Source organism: Puma concolor, chromosome E2 (assembly GCF_028749965.1).
Source record: "Puma concolor isolate L17-30 chromosome E2, mPumCon1.1.hap2, whole genome shotgun sequence".
NCBI classification, from domain to species: Eukaryota; Metazoa; Chordata; class Mammalia; order Carnivora; family Felidae; genus Puma; species Puma concolor.
The window spans coordinates 52,803,892-52,817,900 of NC_141681.1; the positions used below are offsets into that span (position 1 = coordinate 52,803,892).

Consider the following 14,009-nt stretch of genomic DNA (forward strand, 5'->3'; position numbering starts at 1 on the left):
GGCCCCACATTACCCCCAAACGTTACCTTATCCAAGAGCTCTCTCGTCTCCTCGGTCAGGGGGTCGTGGGAGAACATGCAGTCGTCCCCGTTGATGCAGTTCCCCGTCGTGTGGTACAACTTACATGGGAAATCACGTTCACGGGCACGTTAAGGCAAACGTATCGTGTCACAGAACCCACCCGAGCACGGAATCCAGCCCCTTCTGTCTTGGAGATGGGGAAACGGACACCCAGAGAGGTGAAGTGACCCGCTCGGGGGCTGCATGACGTGCTCGCAGCAGACCCAACAAGAGCCCGTTTTCTCAGGACTCTCCCTCCGGAGGGCTTCCTGCCCGCACCACGCTGGCCTCGGGGCCGCGTCCGCAGGTCCTGACTCCCCGGGAATGATTCAGGTCGAGGATTTGCCCAAGGCCACACGGCCAACTGGGGAAGTCTCAGGAAGGGAACAGACAAGGGCGCTACAAACAGCCTTGAGGGTACCCGTAAAAGAGAGCAGACGCGTGAGTGGTCAGTTCACTCGTCTGCAGGACAGGGACGGCACCTCTGCCACGCGACAGACCGCGAGGGGTCGCCCGGAGAGGCGGACGGAGCGCAGGCGCGGAGGGCCAGCGCGGGCCAGCCGCCGTCACCGGGGAGGACGGGGGAGGTCCTGCACGCTGCAGCAGGTCACGCGTGAGCGCCAAAGGATATCGTGCATGTAGGGGCAGTTCTCGGCTCTGGCACAAAAGCCGGTGATGTAAAATTTGCACAGCTCGCGCTTCTTTGGTAGCTCGATGTCGTGGCTAAAATTACAGTGGTCTCCCTGGAAGAGAGGCGGGAAAAGGTTAAGGGGGTGCCACGCTAAGCCCTCGCCGACGCCCACCTGCAACGGGAAGTCCTCCTCTGTCACCGCTGAAGCATGGAGGGACCAATGGCAGGGACACATCCCCCGCCCCCCCGAACAGGGCAGGGAGGGCTCACGACGTGGCTTCCCACCACCTTGAAAGTTCTGACAAAGCTGCGCTCCCTTCGCTCGGGCCCTGCCTCCCCGCCCCACGTCCCCGTTCATCCAGGCTCCGCTCCGCTGCCCCGCACCGCTTTGTTCTTATTCTCCCTCTCCCTCCCTGCAGCCACTATTTTTCACCATTTGCTGCATGACGGCCACGCTTCTTCCTTCCTAACGCAACCTCCGTTTTGTTTGGGAAGAACGTGCCCAGCTACAAACACATTCTCCAGGCTCGTGTGGAGATACTGTGGCCGATGAAATATAAGCCAACGTCCCCGAGGGAGGACAATACTGCTTCAATTAAAAGAAAAATCAAACCCCTTCACCCATCTTTCCTCTCAGCCCTTAGATGGGACGCCCGGAGCCACAGCAGCCGTTGTGGGACCGGCAAAGATGGCGGATATTCTTAAAAGTAGGAAGGAAGAAGGAGCTTGAGTTCCCCAGGATGCCACTGACCAGGGCACCAACATTCCTCACCTCAGAGGAACAATGTCTGAGCGTTTAAGCTAGTGGGGCTTGATTTTCCATTATCCACAGACACACTCAGAACACCACCCGGGTGAACAAAATATAGAAATTGTCCTATGGCTGTTTCCCCTTACTCTCAGGAGTAGCTACTCATTTTTCGTTGGATGTATTACAAGCTTCTAAAAATAATATGAATCGAAACTGTAACACAGAGCGTTTTTTACACGTGTACGCATTTGTTCGTATTTGTTCAAAATGCACAGTTTTTCCTAAGACTTATCATGCGGTGCGGCATTTCCTGGGCATGTGTGTGCCGTTGTCTGTCCACTGCCATCGCACTTGAATACAAGGCTGGCGGCACTCACACCGGGTTACACCCTCAGAGCTCTGCGGTCATCGGCCCACCTTCTGGTATTGAACTCTGCTGTGAAATTCAAGGCTGGCCTGCTTCACCCCACCTGCCTTTTTATCTAGAGGTCGTAACAAATTCCCTTTCCAACGCTAAAGTCCAGTAACTTCACCAGAGCACGTTACATCTCTGCAAGAGCGTCTTCCCCAGCATCTCTTGTAGGCAATCACTTCCACCCTTACCCGGCCACCGCCCCCAATTAGTGTGGCTTCTAGAACATTCCCAGAGGCCTGAGCATCCTCCGTGAGGTGGCTGCCTTGCTCCGGCAGCCAGGCACTGTAACTGGCCCCTTACCCACGTACACCGCCCCTCCACGAAGTATTTGCAGATGACTTTGCCTTTCTTGTCGGACTGCTGGTGGGGCTTGTCATGGTCACTCCTCCGGTAGCTCCCGCCACCATCCTGTCAGGAACACAGAGTGTGAGCATAAAGGGGAGTGAAAAGGAAGGGTTGGAGGGACAACGCAGGCTGGGGGAGGCGGGTTCCGAGGGAGTGACAGAAGTCGGCTGGTGGGCACGAGCATTCCCTCGACAGAAGCGTCTTCTCGTAACAAGAGCAGTGTCATGGCCGTGCGGGGTGTGAGCCCCAAGGCAGGGGGCGCTGGCACAGACAGAAGTTCTGCCACTTGGAGCTGTGGGCAGCCGAAGGGCACCACACAGCTGTGCAGGAACGCATCCACCTCCCAGAGGGCAAACTCTCCAGGCTGCCTGGATGGGTCACCTAGAACCTTCCACACCTCGGAGATGCAGGTGCTACAGAGATGTGGTTTTAAAAACAGAGGGTCTCACCAGCAGCACACCCACCATGAGAGTTGACGAGAGCTCATCTGTCCCATGGAGAAGAGCGGACGGGAGCAGGAGGATGAACAGGCCTCAGAGGCCAACTTGTTCAAGAAAAGGAAAAGTCCGAGAAGGGGGCCTCGGCTAAGTATCTCAGATCCGAATGAAGGGTCAACTCACGCCCATGTCCTCGTCATAGAAGTCTTCGTCGTCATTCATTCCGCCCTTGTTCATCCCTCCTCGGCTGCCACCTCGGCCGCGACCCCGGCCCATCCCTTTCCCTCGACCTCGGGAGCCCCGGCCACGGCCTCGATTTAACCCTGCAGGGGAGAGAGATGGCGTTCACCTGCTGCCTCTCCCCAGGATCCCGGTCCGGCAGCAGCTGCCGGAAGGAGCCCCGCCGACCCGTCACCTCCTGGGCCCCCTGCCCACCTCGTCCTCGGCCATCTTTGGACCGGCGGTACTGGCTCAGTTCCTTGGAGTACTCGTCGTAGTCCTCATCTCCCATCGGCTCCTCACTTTCTCCATACTAGGGTTCCAGAAAGGAGGAGAGAAGCAGGTGGCGTGCAGGGAACAACGAGCACTGTCCCTAACTGTGCTCTCTGTCCCCTTACGCCTTTTTATTTGGCTGAACGCCAGATTCAGAAGGGCAGATGACCCACCCAAGGCCACCTGCTTATGCCCCCTCTTACATGCGACAGCCTAAGGTGGAGGAGGGTGTCTGACCTCTGGTACTGTCTTCACCCCTACAACTCCTCTCCCCTCCCCCCAGGTAAATCCCACAGGGCTCCTCCTACACAAGACAGCTGTGGCTGTAACAACGGACCACCAGGGAAAGGTCTCGGGCAGGGATATAACAATGAATGTGGAAGCTGTGTGTGTGTGTGTGTAGGGGGGCGTGAATAAACAAGCACCTGACTGCAAAGGCATCAAACGTTTCCAGAAGGCACTCAGGAAACTTGTCTCCAGGGATGGGAACTAAGCTGCCGGGGGCAGCAGTAGTAGGGAGAGGTTTTCACAGCTTTGGTACCTTTCCAATTTTGAACCACGTGAAGGTTTCCTCTATTCCGAAATAAGAACGAATGTGGAAACACAGAGAACTGCCACCCGATGCTTTCCTTCCACTGTTTCCAAGGTTTCCCCCAAAAGCGCCCACCAGCCCCCCACTTTCTCCCGGGACTGGAGGAGAGCTTACTTCCATCTCTTCCTCGTAGAAGTCTTCTTCGTCCTCCGGGTGGTCTCCCACGGAGCCCCTGCCCCTTCCACGGCTGCCCCTGCCCATGCCTCGGCCTCGAGATCCTCCGCGGCTGCCTCGGCCCCGGTAGCCCCTGCCACGGCCTCGGCTGCCTGCAGGGCGATTCAGATGGTGAGCAGATGCCCCCAGCAGGAGAGAAGGCAGCGCATTTTCCACCCCCGAGGTCGGTCATTTCCTCCTCCTCCCCAAGCCTTCCTAGCAGCTCCAGGCAGAAGGTCCCATGGTTCCCAGCCCAGGTCCCCTCAGCATTCTGGATGTGCACCTGCTATGGCACTCACTACACAGCCACAAGGGCATCTGTGCGTTGAAAGCTGCACTCACTGTCCAGCTACTTGTGGCTACGGAGCCCCTGTAACACGACCAAACTAAGAGATGCTGCAAGGGTGAAACACACCCTGGATTTACAGAACATCATTTAAAAAAAAAAAAAAAACAAAGGGAAAGAAAAAGAGCGGGGGTGCCTGGGTGGCTTAGTCGGTTGAGGACCTGACTCTTGGTTTTGGCTCAGGTCACGATTTTGAGATTCATGGCTTCAAGCTGTCAGTGTGGAGCCTCCTTGGGATTCTCTCCCCCCACCCCCTGCCCCTGCCCCTCCCCTGCTCACACACACAATTTCTCTATCTTTCAAAATAAGTAAACACTGGGGCACGTGGGTGGCTCAGTCGGTTAAGCATTGGACTTCGGCTCAGGTCATGATCTCATGATCTCACGGTTCGTGAGTTCAAGCCCTGCATCGGGCTCTGTGATGACAACTAGGAGCCTAGAGCCTGCTTCAGATTCTGTGTCTCCCTCTCTCTTTGTCCCTCCCCTGCTCACGCTCTGTCTCTCAAAAATAAATAAATGTCAAAAAAAAAAATGTTTTTAAGTAAGTGAACATTAACAAAAAAAATACAATTGCAGTAAACATTAAGAAAAGAGAGAGAGAGAAAACAGAGAGAGAAAGGCATAACATAAAATACCACATCTATCTGTTTGGATAATGTGTTAAAGTAAGATTTGGAGTATATGAGGTAGATAAAATAAACTGTTAAAATTAATCTCATCTGGGGCGACTGAGTGGCTGAGTCGGTTGAGCATCCAACTTTGGCTCAGGTCATGATCTCACGGTTCATGAGTTCAAGCCCCGCATCGGGCTCTGTGCTGACAGCTCAGAGCCTGAAGCCTGCTTCAGATTGTATCCCCCGCCGCCCCCTCTCCACCCCATCCCTGCTTGTGCTCTTTCAAAAATGGATGAACAGGGGCGCCTGGGTGGCTCAGTCGGTTAAGCGGCCGACTTCGGCTCAGGTCATGATCTCATGGTCCGTGAGTTCGAGCCCCGTGTCGGGCTCTGTGCTGACCGCTCAGAGCCTGGAGCCTGTTTCAGATTCTGTCTCCCTCTCTCTCTGCCCCTCCCGTGTTCATGCTCTGTCTCTGTCTCAAAAATAAATAAGTGTTAAAAAAAAAAAATGGATGAACATAAAAAAAAATTTAAATTAATCTCATGTTTCCTTTTATTTTTTCAATGGGACTGCTAGAAAATTCTAAATTCTACGGTGATTTGTGTTATATATTTTTTCTTTTTAAATGTTTTAATCATTTTTTGAGAGAGAGAGACAGCACGCACACACGAGTGGGGTGAGGTAGAGAGAGAGAGGGAGACACAGAATGTGAAGCAGGCTCCAGGCTGTGAGCTGTGAGCACAGATCACAATGCAGGGCTCGCATTCATGGACCATGAAATCATGACCTGAGCCTAACTTGGACACTTAACTGACTGAGCCACCCAGGTGTCCCACACTGTATTTCTATCGGATGGCACTGGTCTAGAATCTCCCCAAAGAGCAGGGCTTGTCCAGGGAGGTGTCCAGGGAAGACTTGCCAAGAAAATGAATGAGCAGCCACGCTAACAATAAGCTGGGCCTTAGTCAGGGCTAAGTACTGCTGAGCTGTAAGGTCCCAGGAACCCTTGTGGGTTGCAAAACCTCGCAGGCAGGAGCCAGTTCTAGAAGGTTTCCAGTGCTCCGCCCTCCCTCACCTCCTAACTGCCACAGTTCAAGGTTCAGAGGCTGCACACCTTGTTGGGTGATAGGAGCTGGGAGGAGTGGGGAGGAGGCTGGGGCAGCCAGCTGTCCGTTACCCTGGCCTGTATCTGACAAGCTGTCCCTTTTCTCTCGCTCCTCACAGCTGAGCAGGAAGTGAATGAAGAAAACAACCCTCAGCCACGAGGGCGTCTCCCCGCCTCCCACCAGCCTGGCTGCGTCCCAAGCACAGGCCTAGCACTGGGGCTTCTTCTCAGGGCCCTGCGTGTGCAGCCCCCGCCCTTCCCCTGTACTCACCCCTGCACCGAAACCACTGCCGGTCTCTCCTCCCGCACCGGAGGCTCGGCAGCACTGGGCCCCACGCTGCACCCCTCCCCCCCGCCGCGGATCTGCTCGGACCCCCTCCCCCCCGCCCCCCCCCCCCCCGAGGCGCCAGGGCCTCACCTCGGCCCCGGCCGCTGCCCTCCTTCGCGCGCCGGTACTGGTTCAGCTCTTTGGTGAAGTCGTCATAGTCCTCCTTGCCCATATCCTCCTCCTCGTCGCCCTCGTACTCCCCGTACGGCTCGTTCTCGTAGTCTTCGTACATGCCGTAGCCTTTGCTGTCCATCTTGGAGTAGGCCTTCTTGGGCAGGGACGTGGTGTGCGACGGGGGGTACTGCTGGTGGGACTGATGGAGAGAGGGCGTGAGGCGGCCCCGGGGCCCTGGGCCCGGACTGCCAAGATCCCCGCTGTTCCCTTAACCGATGCACTGTCTGGGGGCCTCTGCCACCCCGGCGGCGACACACCAGCCCCCAGCACTCGGGGCACTGGTTCCCAGACGAGCGAGAGCTGGGCGGTGGGCTCAGACGTTTCTGTTCTTCAGAAAGAGCCACGGCTTGTAAGAAAATTTAGAAACACGGACCCCACGATCCCTGAAGAACTGGGGAGGGGAGAGAAAGGGCTATTGCCCAGGGATATGCAATCTCATTTGGGGAGGAGGCCTAGTAGGCAACAGGGGTGCGCCTTTTTATGTATTTATTTTGAGAGCGAGAGCAAGTGGGGGAGGAGCAGAGAGAGAAAATCCCAAGGCAGGCTCTGTGCTGTCAGCACAGAGCCCGACATGAGGCTCAAACTCACAAAACTGAAATCATGACTTGAGCTGAAATCAAGAGTCTGCCGCTGAACCGACTGAGCCACCAAGATGCCCACATCTATCTACCTATCGACCCATCTATTTATTTATAGGGGACGCCGTCTAGGGGATGCCGTCTAGGGACACCGGGGTGGCTCAGTCGGTTCAACGGCAGACTTCGGCTTGTGAGTTTCAGCCCCACATCAGGCTTTGCTGTCGACACAGAGACCACTTCAGGTCCTCTGTCTCCCTTTTTCCCTGCCCCCCCTCCCCCTGCTCTCTCAAAAATGAATATTTAAAAAATAATAATAAGTAAGTAAGGAAATAAATAAATAAAAGTAATCTCTACACCCAACATGGGGCTCGATCTTAACCTGGAGATCAAGAGTCGCACGCTCCACCCACGGAGCCAGCCAGGCACCCCCAAGAGGGGTGCTCCTTGGTCAACCTTTTCTTGGGGCCTTGGAATTCAATTAATAATCTACTTGGCAACCAAACTAGAAAGCTATTAAATGATGCTTTCCAAAGTGTGTTAGTGCAAAGAGATATCGGATGAAGTTAGACAGAGACAGACACACACAGACAGATACACACACACAAATGGAAAGCACCAAGATGGCCTTTAGTAAACAAATAAACTGGGCTCCATCCAGACAATGGAGTATTATTCATTGGTTAAAAGAGATGAACCACGGGGCTACGGAAAGACACGGGAAAACCACACACACATACTGTTAAGTAAAAGAAACTGATCCGAAAAAATTATACGCTGTAGGAGTCCAGCTCTCTGACATTCTGGAAAAGGCAACACAACAGAGACAGAAAAAGACTGGGGGTTGCCAGAGGCTCAGGGAGGAGGGAGGGGGTAAGGCACAGGGGATTTTTAGGGAACTGAAACTATTTTATATGATAGTGTATGATGAATACATAACATGAGCATTTGTCGAAAACAAAAGAACTGTAAAACACAGAGGAGGGAACCTTAGTATAACCATAAGCTTTGATTAATAGCCATGCATCAATACTGGCTCATCAATTACAACAAATGTACCATAATAACGTAAAGCGTTAACAGGAGAGGGACACGTGGGTGGCTCAAGTTAAGCTTCCGACTTCAGCTCAGGTCATGATCTCACAACTCGTGAGTTCAAGTCCCGCATTGATAGAGCTCTGTGCTGGCAAGCTCAGGGCCTGAAGCCTGCTTCAGATTCTGTGTCTCCCTCCCTCTCCACCTCCCCCCCCCACATTCATGCTCTGTCTCTCTGTCTCTCTCTCTCTCTCTCAAAACTAAATAAACATTGGGGCGCCTGGGTGGCTCAGTCGGTTGAGTGTCCGACTTCGACTCAGGTCACGATCTCGCATTCCGTGAGTTCGAGCCCCGCGTCGGGCTCTGGGCTGATGGCTCGGAGCCTGGAGCCTGCTTCCGATTCTGTGTCTCCCTCTCTCTCTGACCCTCCCCCTTTCCTGCTCTCTCTGTCTCAAAAATAAATAAACGTTAAAAAAAAATTAAAAAAAAAAGTAAATAAACATTTAAGGCATCTGCTGAATTTTCTACAAACCTAAAACTGTTCTAAGAAACAATCTATATTAATTTAAAAGACCCACACTCGTGGGGCGCCCGAGTGGCTCAGTCGGTTAAGTATCCAATTCTTGAGCTCAAACTCAGGTCTTGATCCCAGGGTCATGAGTTCAAGCCCCATGTTGGGCTCCGTGCTGGGTGTGAAGCCTACGTAAACAAATAATTTTAAAAAAATAAAAAATCCACACTCGTTATGAGAAAATACAGAACGTAAGTATATAGACACATAGGACTACATTAGCAGACCTTAAAATCCCTCAACCCCAGGTGCCTGGCTGGCTCAGTGAGTGGCACGTGTGACTCTCGCTCTCGGGGTTGTGAGTTCGATCCCCACGTGGGGGTAGAGATTACTTAAATATAAAATCTTAAAAAAAAAAAAAAAGCCTCAAACTCTAGTTCCTAATCGAAGCTGTGGTGTGCCCTCCATTTCTTGTCTCAGGTTGAAAGTCTGAATCTCTGCTAGCATATCAACGTCAAGTGTAACATTATATGATTGAATTATTCGTTAGGACAGATGATGCTGAGTCATGGGACACAGGGATGTATTTTAGAGCTACTAACTTTAAAAGCATTTTTCATCAAAACTTGAAAATCTACATCAATTTTTCTTACCGATTTTGCTGGGGAGAAAAAACAGTACAGAAACCAAACAAATAATCTAAATGCCCATTTAAGCTCCGTGTTATAACAAGATAAACATCTGACTTCTGACTCTACGGCCCTTGAGATCATTTGCTCCAATTTTCCACAACAGGTCATTTCTCAATGGTGGACAACGGTCAGCTACACCAAGGATAAATCAGCAGATTTCTGGGGGACGGGGACATCCTGAGTCCTGCCAAGGCCATGGGAAGAAGAGGGAAGTCTCAGGATGGCTAATGGAGATCAGCCACTGACTGGGCTCGAACCCCAGCTCCTACACTACAAGGCTGCCACCTGGCTGGTTTCCCGGCTCTGTTTTCCTCACCTGTAAAACGGGGATAAAAACAGTATCTCATCTTGCAGGCTTAAAACCCACGTAACACGCGGTGCAAGAATGCCCGGCAGGCAGCAAGTGCTTAGCAAACAAGGGCGGTTTACCCGGCTCCGCGGGGGCCCCTGCGAGGCAGATACTCACCGGTGCATACGGGGGGCTGTACTCTCTGTACTTGCGGTGCCCCTTCTCGCTGGGGCTGAAATCCGAGTCATCTGAAAAGTCCGAGAAGTCATCACTGGAAGAAGCGTGGCGCTGCAGTGGCAGAAGAAACGGACTTAGTGATTCCGCTGCGGGCAGTGTCAGCCCAGGGACAGACGCTGCCGGAATGTGCCGGAAGGGCCCAGCGCTCCCTGCCAAACACCTCACCTAAGGGCATCTAGTGGCAACGGAGCATGAGCCACTGACTCTTTAAAGAAAAATAAAACTGTTTATCCAATTTGGGGAAGGAGTAAGCACCACTATTACGCGTGCCCTCTGGCCTCCGAGGCGAGCTCGGCCCCCGGGGCTCTGCTCCGGCCCGGCGCACGCAGCCCGGCCCCGGCGCACCCTCCCAGACCTACTTTGTGCTTGGATTTCCTCCTCTTCTTCGACCTCCTCTTCTCCTTCTCCCTCTCTTTCTTCCGCTTCCGCTTCAGCCTCCGGTGAGACTTCTCCTCGTCCGAATCGCTATGGTGCTTCTCGCCCTTTTCCTTCCGGCTCCTCTCGGGCCCTCCGGAGGTGTCCTGGGTCTCCTCGGCCCCATCATCCTCCAGTTCACCTTCTTCCAACTCACCATCTTCCCTAAAACCGATCCCAAAGCCAGTATGAAGCCGGGGTGTGAGAGGGGATGTCCAAGGGCTGCGGGGTGGCCCCGGTGGACAGGAAGAGAGCGAGGCCTTCCTCGGGAGGACTGGGGGCCGCTGCCTCTCGGCTCCCCCCTCCCCAAGGACTGCGCCTACTCTCGTGTAACCTGGCTGGGGGACAGCGGGTGGGGGCCCGACACCGCTGGATTTTCAAGGTGCAGCCACTGATACGGGGACTACCCTAAGTCAGTATTTCTCAGAGTGCTCCAAGGACCTCGAATTCTAAAGAAGAAAAGCGACAAGGTTCTGTGGTCAAATGAGGGGAGGAAATCCCCACCGTGGGGCATCACAGTGCTTAACGCTCTAATGGAAGTTCCCAGAGGTCTTACCGTCCAGAAGCCTGCGCAGCCCTGCTTTAAGAGCATTTCCAGGACTTACTTGACCAGAGAGGCTGCTGTCTCTCAGGGAACACGGATTAGCATCCGTCCCAGAGTGCAGTGGTGCATAGCGGCCTGAGGTCACGGGCTTGGTCCTAGTCCTATGGATGTGTCCTGTGAGCTGAGGGTGGTGGCTGTGCACAGTGGGGACAGGGCCGTGGTTCTAAACCAGAGGCGGCCCCCGGTCTCCTGGACCCGACCCACAAGCAGGCTCGGGCTGTGCCCAAGGACAGTATGTATTTCACCAAAGCCCCGTAAGAACTACCAGTGACAAGCTCTGGTCTCCAGAGGTCTGACCCACAGCCTGGGCTGCACAGCTCTGGGCTGGGGAGCCGGGGGGCAACCGAGCAGGTGAAGAAAGGGGAAGGGGTGAGCGAAGGGTCCCAGGCCCCAAACCCCTCCTGACGTCCCCTCCTAACAACTGTCGGGGTCGGGTCCCCCGCACTCCACTGCTGCCGACCCCCGGTATCCCTTCTGGCTCCCCTTCCTACAGATTTCCTGATTTTGTCACTGCCCCCACATCACCCCCATCCCTAGTACTTTCAAAAATAAAAGCACTCTCCAAACATGACAGTTGCTGCCCACAGAACATTCTAAATATCTACAGGGTGGGGAGGAGGGAAGGGGATAAATAGGGTTAAGAAGGAAAGCAACTGGAAAAAGAATCCAGTTTTTGGCCAAACCCACAGAGACAGTTGTCACAAGTACAGGAGTTGGTTTAAAAAATAAAAATAAAATAAATTCCGCAAATCTTTTCTAAAAGCTCCCACAGTTCCTCATGCGTGACCATGGAAGAGGGTGTGTGAGAAGAGAAAAAATTCCTTTCTTCTCCATTAACTAGGACCCCAGAAGAGAACGAAGAGAACATAAACAGGGGCATAATGAACCCAGGATCCGAAAGGCTAACCATGAAAGGATCTAATCCAGGCAGAAAAGACCTTGCTGCCCAGACGGGCCCGGGGTCAGAGTGGGAACAAGCCCGCCCCCAGAGCCCCCGCAGGTTCTACGGGGCTTTGTAGAGAAACACCACACTGGTGATGCTCCAAGAGTCCTTCGCGTCCTTTCATTCACGCAACCCCCTTTGTCCGCCCCGGGTGGCGCTGCTCCCCAAATGTCAAGGAGCCTCTCTTAATTCTCATTCCCCATTCAAAGCGGTCAGGTCAGCTTAAAACCCAAGCGGCCCCAACCCCACGGACAGCCCGGCAGAGGTCAAGGGCAGCTCTCTCACACAACAACGCGGGACACAAAATTTGTTCAGATGTTTCAAAGGAAACAAGTCAGGGAGGTGACCGACGTGCGTCTCGGGTCGTCTCCTTGCAAATCGCCAGGGTGGGGGGGTGGGGGGCAGCCCCGCAGAAAGATGCAGAGTAAAGCGGGGAGGAGCCGGCATTCCTGACAAGTGAGGCACCTTCCGGCTTGAGCTTGGGTGCGGCCCACGGAACGGGGTGTGGGACGAAGCTGCCTCGGCTGGAGTGGCCTTGCCCACAGTAAAAGTGCCACCCGACTGGGGAAACTGGTTTCGGCGAGCTCTCCAGCCGGACAGAGCAGGGCAGGCTCCCTGCTGCCTGGAACCACGGCAGAGGCCAGGGTGTGGTTCCCGCAGCAAACAGGACGCACGTCCCTCCCTGCTGGGAACACTGTGGGCAGACCAGCTTGCCACACCTCAGGAGAAACACAGGGAGACAGACAGACAAAATAGAGCTGAGGAAGGCCCAGAGACAAACCGAGGATGGCGGGGATGGAGGCCCGTACTCCATGAAGAAAAGCTAAAAAGCGCATCACTCTTAACCAAGTCTGGAAAGGAAAAAGCTCAGAGGGACATGTTGGAAAAGCGGCCAGAATCTCCGGGCAGGTGGGGACGGAGGGGACACAGGAAGACAAGAAGGGCCCGGGCTCCCAGAAGCCCTGATGAAAGAAAATAAGGCTCCCAGAGCAAAAGACCCTCATGGAGCCAGAAGAAGCCTATCAGAGTGGAAGGGATGGCAAGACGCTTTGAACGCTCTCCTCTCAGGCAGGTGGATCGCAAAGGGAGGACAGGTGATGGGACTTGTCAAGGGCAGACATTGCAGACACTCCCTTACCTCCGCCCACAGCGTGACAGGGCAGGCCAAGGTCTTGCCCAGGGTCAGGGTCAGGCTCCATCCCTGTCCCGCACCCACAAGCCAGCTTGCTTGAATACGTGGGCCGGGTCTACACCTAACACCTGGGGGCTGGCTACAAAGACCACCCAAGCGACTCCAAAGTCCTCACCACCATCAAGAAAGATTCCTAGGGGGCACTTGGGTGGCTCCTTCGGTTAAGTGTCCAACTTCATCTCATGGTTTGGGAGTTCAAGCCCAGCATTGGGCTCTGTGCTGACAGCACAGAGACTGCTTGGGATTCTCTCTCTCCCTCTCTCTGCTCTTCCCCCACTCGTACACATACTCTCTCAAAATAAATAAACTTTAAAAAAAAAAAAAGAATGATTCCTGAAGAAAGCCCTTTCATGCCGAAGGACTTCCCAAAGCAAGGAAGCACAGTGTTCAAAACCACCCTCCAAAGACTTTCAGCGAAAGAGGGGCTCTGCGTTACCTGTACAAACACCTCCGGGATATCTGGGCTCAGTGAGAATCTACCTTGCAACTTTTTACTAAATGGGTCACGAATACTTAGAACTTTGTTTCTTTACACGGCCTTGGGGAAAATTGACAAACAGTATTTAAAAAACAGAAACGAAAAACCTGCTGGCGACTTACGAAGGGAAAATGGGAGACTGCAAGGGACACCAGGCCGGTGACCCTCCAGTGCCCACTGTGCGTCCTCAGTGCCATCTGGCCATGCTGTGCTCTCAAACTTCTCGGAGCCCTGGGCTAACCTCTGGTCACCTGAGGGGGTGCCCTCTGATAACACAGGAAATTCCCAGCTTAACTTCTGTATGAACATGGGGTCTGTCTTCCTTATAAGGGGAAAGAACAAAAACCAAGAAAACCGAACCAGCTGGGACAGGGGCAGAAATCCCCGGGGACCACTGACACGCCGGCACAAAAGCAGGCTCCAGGAACAGCAGCCAGGCTTCAGTGGTGCCACCTCACAGACTGCCAGCAAAGCCCATGTCAGAGTGGGATTAAATACCGAGGGAGCTTGCCTAATAGACTGTGACATAATCCCTCAAGAAAAGTGGGGGAAGCCCCACTGCGCTAATCATTTCAATCTAGACCTGCCAAGCCCTCT

The 14,009-nt window shown here is 53.8% G+C and overlaps 1 protein-coding gene across 7 annotated transcripts in view; it reads right to left on the reverse strand.

Annotated features, from left to right (window-relative positions):
* The window catches only part of ZC3H4 (zinc finger CCCH-type containing 4), a 44,728-nt gene that overhangs the window by 15,608 nt on the left and 15,111 nt on the right, over positions 1-14,009 (reverse strand). For all 7 annotated transcript variants that reach the window (XM_086690203.1, XM_086690204.1, XM_086690206.1 and 4 more), the window contains 9 exons: positions 10,141-10,360; positions 9,722-9,832; positions 6,359-6,581; positions 3,838-3,989; positions 3,075-3,171; positions 2,823-2,962; positions 2,158-2,265; positions 692-803; positions 27-136 (listed from right to left, as the gene is read on the reverse strand). In XM_086690203.1, the coding sequence (XP_086546329.1) occupies positions 27-136; positions 692-803; positions 2,158-2,265; positions 2,823-2,962; positions 3,075-3,171; positions 3,838-3,989; positions 6,359-6,581; positions 9,722-9,832; positions 10,141-10,360 (1,273 nt within the window). The remainder of the gene's footprint in view (positions 1-26; positions 137-691; positions 804-2,157; positions 2,266-2,822; positions 2,963-3,074; positions 3,172-3,837; positions 3,990-6,358; positions 6,582-9,721; positions 9,833-10,140; positions 10,361-14,009) is intronic.